The sequence below is a fragment of the Cibotium barometz genome, chromosome 26 (genome assembly GCF_041138505.1).
Source record: "Cibotium barometz isolate CiBa-2024 chromosome 26, ASM4113850v1, whole genome shotgun sequence".
NCBI lineage: Eukaryota > Viridiplantae > Streptophyta > Polypodiopsida > Cyatheales > Cibotiaceae > Cibotium > Cibotium barometz.
In genome coordinates this window covers 41783424-41790778 of record NC_141071.1, presented here as the reverse complement: position 1 = coordinate 41790778, position 7355 = coordinate 41783424, and the positions used below count along the sequence as shown (strand labels likewise).

Genomic DNA, 7355 nt, shown 5'->3' with positions numbered 1-7355 from the left:
GACTCATTCCTTATCTTTGGACAACAACAATATATTACCACATGTTACGTGTCTCGACATGACGGGTTACGTAACTTCATTTTCTGAGTATTTTTCACTCAAGAGAATAATTATAAATTAGACGGTGATGAACTAAGGTTTTGGATTTGATTTTTAACGTTTACTTGCATTGTTATTACTCGGTTAGCTGCTGCCACGTGTAGAGTTACATTCCACCTGTTAGAGAGATGGTGTGTGAGATATAGAGAGAGAATGTCAGAGAGAGCCGTGTGTGAGAGAGAGAGCCGTGTGTGAGAGAAAGAGCGAGCGCACGTGTGTGTGTGAGAGAGAGAGAGAGAGAGAGAGAGAGAGCTCGCGTGTGTGTGTGTGTGTGTGCGCTGTGAGTGAGAGCGAGAGAGAGAGAGCGCGCGTTTGTGTGTGTGTGAGAGAGAGAGAGAGAGAGAGAAGTCCCGACTCCCAAATTCAACCATGAAGCGAGTCTAGAGAGAGAAAATGAGAATGCGTGTGTCCGTGTGCATGTCCTTTTGTGCACGCTAACCATGAAAAGAGAGAGAATCCGTGTGTGCGTGTGCATGCCTGCGTCCGCGCGTGCGCGCGCATAAGCGTGTGTGTGAGCACTGGGAGATGATGATAACTCATGAACCCTCAAACTTAAACCATGAACATTGAATAGCCTTCCAGTCCTTCACAGTTCATACATCAAGACATCTTCCCCTTGCTAGCTAAGGACAAAATTTTTCATTCGTGTCTCGTTATACAGCATTAATGCAAATTAGCCTATCTCAAAGGCTCTTAATTTTTGCAAAGTGCCCTTTGTCATTAGTGAGCTTTGTCGCTGCCTCTTCATGCAAGTAAACCTAAGGGTATTAAACATATGGTTTTAAAGCCCCACATAAGTAGATAACCAGGCTTTGATGCCCATCTCTGCCTGTTGAAAGGCTAGTTTATAAGGGCAGCTAAGAGAGCATACATAAATTTCTTCACATCTATTGCCAAGCTGAAGCTGCTACAAGGCCTCTGTCAAGCCAGTCCAGATGAAGTGCTCCTGATTCCTCTCTGAGCTTGTAATTGGGAGAGTAAGGTTGCAGAAGCTCCTTGATGGTTCTATTGATGTAGGAGCTCAGAGGCAAACTCCGGAAGCCGGCCATAGTCATGCGGACCCGCCATTTACCGGCCACTTCATATCTCTCCAATCTCTCAGCCCCTTCACATGCTACAATGTTCACAATGTCTCTGGCTAAGCAATGTTGCTCCGCATTCACGCGTTCTTTGCTCTCTCGCGGCAATGACACATCTAGCGACTCAAAAACAGCATTAAAATAGTTCAGGGTTTCAACGAAACGAGGATAGAAGGGTGTTGTGTTGGTGCTGGCATCATGCTCCACAAGGGTCACAATCTTTGGCTGCATACTTTTCACCTTCCTGAGTAAACTGTCTCTTGGATTGCTTGTGCTTACACTCTCATCTGGCATCCGATGCAAATGGAATGCAAAGTTCACTGCCAGAGCCTCCCCTGCCTTTCTATGCAACATATATGGCTCCACCCTTGAAGCATCAATCTGCAGGGCCTGGAACTCGAAGGGCACCTTCACCTTCTGTGCCACTTCTAGCAGCCTTCTCCCCACACCTTCCAAGCTAGTTGGGGCCTTCACATCTGCCACTCCCGTGATGCGTACCTGCAATAGGCATTAGACATATCAAAGGAAACTTTAGCAACACCACTGACATACTGAAAGAATGTCAGCATTAAATGGGTTGTGCTTTACATGGCATCCCAGCCCATCAAATAACATCTAAATGAAGTTTGACCTGACATTCAATACCACTGATCTGAAATATTTAAAATATAGCTCTAGGTAACATTAATTTTGGTTTCAAACTCACTCAGATTCTCATCATTACAGGCCTCATGATACCAAGTAATTAAGCATAATCTTCTGTAACTGGATGTCAAGACATGTCAACACAAAAGAGAACTTACACGAGGAGGACCGCCAGGGCGCTGAGAGAAGGCTCCAATGAGGGTTTGCCATTGGTTGCCTTGGCCGATGTCAAAATCGATGATGTGGATGTTGGGCTCATTTCTGAATGCCTCAGCAATGGCACCATTGGCTGCCATGTACCCAAACTTAAAGTAAGGGCACCAGTGGTAAAGTACTTGGGTGCCCTTGAGAATCTCCGTAGGGGAAGGCTCTCTCATCATCTTCAACAGCCTACTATGCCCATCCCTTATGAGCTCCATCCTGGCTGCAATTCCCTCTGTCATGTAGGCAGCCAAGCGCTGCATGGGATCACCATATGTGGACACAGATTGTTCCAATAAGGACAAGATAGTCTTTGCAGATGTATAATCTTCCCTATCGATGGCACTTGCGCAAGCAAGCAGAAGCTCTCTGGGATGAGCTGCCCCATGTGATGGGGGGGCTTTATTTGGCGTAGATGGCTTGCTGCTGATGGAGGTGATGGTGGAGTGGTCAAGTGTTGTGGTGTGAGAGGAGCTTTCTGCAGAGAAGAGTTCCTCTATGATATCTTTCCAATCCCTCACTGCAGGGGGCTCAGCCACCGCTGCTGCTGCTGCTGCTGCTGCTGCTGGGAGCTCTCTGGGATGAGCTGCCCCATGTGATGGGGGGGCTTTATGTGGCGTAGATGGCTTGCTGCTGATGGAGGTGATGGTGGAGTGGTCAAGTGTTGTGGTGTGAGAGGAGCTTTCTGCAGAGAGGAAATCCTCAATAACATCTGTCCAGTCCCTCACTGCAGGGGTCTCAGCCACCGCTGCTGCTGCTGGGAGCTCTCTGGGATGAGCTGCCCCACGTGATGGGGGGGCTTTATGTGGCGTCGATGGCTTGCTGCTGATGGAGGTGATGGTGGAGTGGTCAAGTGTTGTGGTGTGAGAGGAGCTTTCTGCAGAGAAGAGTTCTATGATATCTGTCCAGTCGCTCTCTGCAGGCGGCTCAGCCACTGCCGCTGCGGAGAAGAAAGAGCTGGTGGCTATGTCACGATCATCACCAAGTAGCTCTCTCTCCAGATCCTCTAGCGTGCGTTTGAGACGCTTAGAGTCATCGGAAGGTCGGACATCTCCATCCATTCTGTGGGCAGCTTTGCTCTGTGGCAGGGCCTGGAAAGCCGCAGGACCGCAGACGATGGGCAGTTCGGAAAAGAGGACATTTTTGTTGTTCTTGTGAGCGAGGAGAGGAGTTCTGCAAGCCGAGGCAGAGGAGGAGGAGGAGTCGCCATTGCTGAAGAAGGAAGAAACCCCCTGGTGGTGGCTCTGCACACAGGGCTCGTTCTGCAAGAAGCGGTGGGGCTCCACTCGTTGGAGAGGGCTACTGCTGACTGAATCCGAGAAGCTAAGAGTGGAAGACTCTTGTGGGGAGAGAGGGGGGAAGTTTCGGAGCTTCAAGGCGGCACGCTGGCGCTGGTGGGCAGCGTGGAGTTTGAGCAGAGAAACACAGTGCTCCAAGGGGAAAGGGCCAGGAGCAGAAGAGGCGGCAAGGGGAGCGTTAGGGTGAGGGAAAGGGGGGGAAGAGGAGGAGGAAGAGGAGGAAGAGGGGGCGAAGCTGGTGAGCCTAGAGTGCAGGTTCCCTTTGTGATGGTTCATGGCGAAGGTGACAAAGAAGCAGGGAAGCACGAGGAGGCTATGGAGGAGGCTCGGAACCTACTTTATCTCTGAACAGAGGGAGAGCCGGGGAGGGCTTTTTGTCTAGGAGGCGGGGGGAGGGATGTGTGATCATGCCTCTCTGTAAGCAACATTCATTCCTTCATTGATGTCTATCTCTGTGTGCTTCTCTCCAGGCCACTTTGCCCCCCCTTGACAAATCCAAGGAAGGCCTCACCCCAGGACAACGCAATCGCCTCTCTGATTCTCTGATCTGAGCACATCTGGCTCCTCTTTTATTTACCTCTGGAGTCTGTACTCTTCGAGTCCCCCAGCCTCCGTCCACTCTCTCTCTCTCTCTCTCTCTCTCTCTCTCTCCCTCTCCCGGGGCCCTCAGTGCCCCTCACGCATTGCATACAAAGAAGAAACAGTAGTGCGGCGCGTTGGAGCAAGTCAAAACACGTAGACCGTGTACCTCTTCTATACGCCTACGTGGACCTTACACGTCGGATAACAACAAGCCCTCGATCCTCCACAGATCTTGGCCTTACTAGATCCGCTTCCACGTCCAGCTGTACGCTCCTCTACCGGCACCTGCTTCCCCGTTGCTTCCCTCACACGTAAGTAAGCAGCCGCAAATACGATTATACCTCCGCCAATAACATACAACCCATGACGGTGTCGCAACAATGGCGAATAAACCATTGGGCGGCCAAAAGCCGGGGCACCGGAGGAGGGGCCCAAATGCCCGCCCGCGCCGCATCATCTGCTGACGCTAGTGTCTCCCGACAGCGACGCCAGCGGCTCTCTCGGGCTGCAGGTAGACTCGCCTGGGGCCCATTCCGATTCTAATTTCTCAGGTGTGTCAAGTGTTCCACGTGAGACAGGTTCTGCTGTCGTGGCTGTCGACTGGGACTATGTACCACGTAAAATAGGAAGGCCACGTCGAGCGAAAGCGTGCCACGTCAGGGAAGGCTGCCCGACCTGGACTTTCAACGATTGCTACAGGAGCAGGCAGCATCATAATCAAGTCTGGCTTCAGAGTCTACGGTCTACCTAACCAGCTCACCCCCCCGGGCCCCGAGCGCGTCCGGCTCCCCCCCGTGGGCGCCGGACATTTTAACAGCGCCACCCGATGCCCGATGCCTCTTCCAGATCCCACCCGCGGTCTCCTGATGAGCTTCCCAAGTTCCCATGGCTTCCTTGAGAATCGATAATCCATCTTTCAAACCACAGTTGCCATGGCCACCCTAGGTATCATCATATCATCATTCTATATCAAGCTTCAGCCTTTGTTGCCCAAAAGTGTTCTTTTGAAATATTTTGACAAAAGTAACTGTCCTACCACTAAGGACCCCCCCCCCCCCCCCCCCCCCCCCAAAAACAAAAAAAGAAACCCCCTCTTTTGCCGTCCATATGGTGACAAATCTTCATTTTTCAAAACAGAAAGTAATATTTTAAAATTCTTTTTTATTCTAAAGATTTTTATAACTAGAACCTCTAAAAATTTAATGCACGTATTTTTCAAATTAAGAGTTGGGAAATACCTTCAACTAATATGGGTAAGGGCAATGGATATGCCTACAAGTGCGCTCTTGTGTGTGTGTGTGTGTGTGTGTGTGTGTTGGAAGATGGAGGGGGGCGCAGGGGGGGAGGAGGGAGGGAGGGAGGGCTTGATTTTTGACAAGCACCCTTGCCCTTCAAAATTGATGGGTTTGGTGAAATATAGCAAGTTCTTTTTGTATTTTATTGTAGCTTTGACGGGCATTGCAAGTATTTTACGGCCAAAATGCTCAAAAACGAGCGTGACGCCTGTCAAAAAGCAACTGGGGGAATTTAATGTTGACTATTCAGATGTGACTCATGAAAGAAGAAAGGAGGGAGAAGTAATGGGGTGTGTGTGTGTGTGTGTGTGTGTGTGTGTGAGAGAGAGAGAGAGAGAGAGAGAGAGAGAGACAAAGATAAAGAGAGCTCTTTTTCAACCAAATTCACTATCAAGTACTATGTGCAAGGATTATAATGTTAAAAAATCTAGTAGCTCAACTCATAGAAGATAATAAAGGAAAACAAATAATGTCAAGTTAACTAAGGGCCAGGTTCTACAATTTCACTTACATGCAATCACACGTTTTGCTAAGAAGAAAGTATGAAATTTGATGTAGCTAATTGGGTTGTGAATAATAGCCAACAAGCTAAAAGATAATGCAAAAGGAAATGCCAAATTGCTCAATACTCTTTTTGATCGGAAGTTATCCATATCTCATCCTTGGCTCTACACACGATCTGTCCTAAATGTGGTTAAAGCACATTCATGTAGCTAGCTATTCTAGCAAGAGTTATGATGGCCTACGACTATGTTATGTACTTATAATGTTTTATCTTGAAAATTATCTTTACGAAAATTTCATAAAGTCAAGAATTTGTGATTCATTGTTTTCTCCATGAAGCCTTCAAATTGATGATTTGAGTAGATGTTATTTGCATTTCATTGTTTTTTTAATGAAGCCTTCAGCTTGATTTTTGGATTGGACATTATTCACATTCTTATGGATAGAGGCATGCACAAACAAGTGTAATATCATTCTAAAGAAGCCTTCAGCTTGATTTTTGGGGATTGGACATTATTCACATTATTATGGATAGAGGCATGCACAAACAAGTGTAATATCATTCTAAAGAGAGATTCCTACCACTTAAGATGCGCAGTGCATAGTCATGAAATAGAACAACATGTGTGTAAAATGTCATTCTAGAGAGAGATTCCTACAACTTATAAAAAGCCCACATCTTAGGAGCCAAGCTTTCCCAAGTTCCAACCCACTTGCAATAAAAAAGGTCCCACATGCATAAGAATTAAAACATTTACTAGCCTATGTAGTTGCATGAATACAAATAGGTTGCATAGAGTTGCTTTAAAAAAGGGCACATGCACAATGAAAAAGAGGCTTTTTAGGTGCCAAAACACATGCACATGTGGTTTAGAGTCTACTCATGGATTATGGGTATTTTTCCATTGGGATTAGGCTTTTCGCCATGGTGTTGCTATGATTCTTGCCCCATGCTGTGATAAGAGCTAGTGTTCTAGAAACATTGGCCATGGCTTCCTAATCATAAGTAAAGGTAAAATTTTAACTAAAGGTTAACTTACTATCACCTAGATTACCTTGAAGAAGCAATAGAGAGATGCCACCACATGAAGCCATTGATAGAACCAGCCTCTACACAACACTAGTGTAATCAAGGCTTCAAGCACGATGTGGGTATTTGTAAGGGAGATAGCAGCTGTAACCTATTGCCAACATATTCGTTTCCCCATAATTTTCTCAATCCACTTTTGGGCTAGCAAAACACCCAAGTCAAAAACTCATTTGCATGGACCTTCTAAGCTAACAATACCACATTTTTCCAAGTTGCACTACATACACTGCATGGGAAGGGGCTCTTGGAGGACATAAAATTTGATGTTTGTGCACATAGTAACACTAATTGTTGTTATACACATATAAGACATTGTAGTTGTCATACACATATAAGACATTGTAATTGTGTACTAAGAGAAGCATCTTTGACATTGCAAATCTCGTTTAGGGAAAAGAGAGGTTTCTCTCTCCTCTCTCTCCTCTCTCGCTTATAGCTCCATCTCTCTCTCTCTCTCTCTCTCTCTCTCTACAAAGCAATCTACCTTGCTCATATGATGTCTCTTTTTCTCTCTCTTAAGTATATCACATAGCAATTATGTGGCAGTAATAAAGGAATGGAA

At 46.7% G+C, this 7355-nt stretch overlaps 1 protein-coding gene across 1 annotated transcript; it reads right to left on the bottom strand.

The window, feature by feature from the left end:
• Positions 1–640: 640 nt before the first annotated feature.
• On the bottom strand, positions 641–4119 carry LOC147623982 (uncharacterized). Its single transcript, XM_086820658.1, has 2 exons — positions 1982–4119; positions 641–1676 (listed from the first exon to the last, which is right to left on the bottom strand). Exons 1-2 carry the CDS (start codon positions 3596–3598, stop codon positions 987–989), a joined length of 2307 nt encoding a protein of 768 aa, XP_086676784.1. The 5' UTR covers positions 3599–4119; the 3' UTR covers positions 641–986.
• Positions 4120–7355: the final 3236 nt, after the last annotated feature.

Bases quoted from the DNA above. Each gene is read 5' to 3' on its own strand.
- LOC147623982 (XM_086820658.1), bottom strand. From the start codon at position 3,598: ATGAACCATCACAAAGGGAACCTGCACTCTAGGCTCACCAGCTTCGCC. The intron at 1,677-1,981 runs GTAAGTTCTCTT...TGCCTATTGCAG, and splicing joins GCCCTGGCGGTCCTCCTCGT to GTACGCATCACGGGAGTGGC.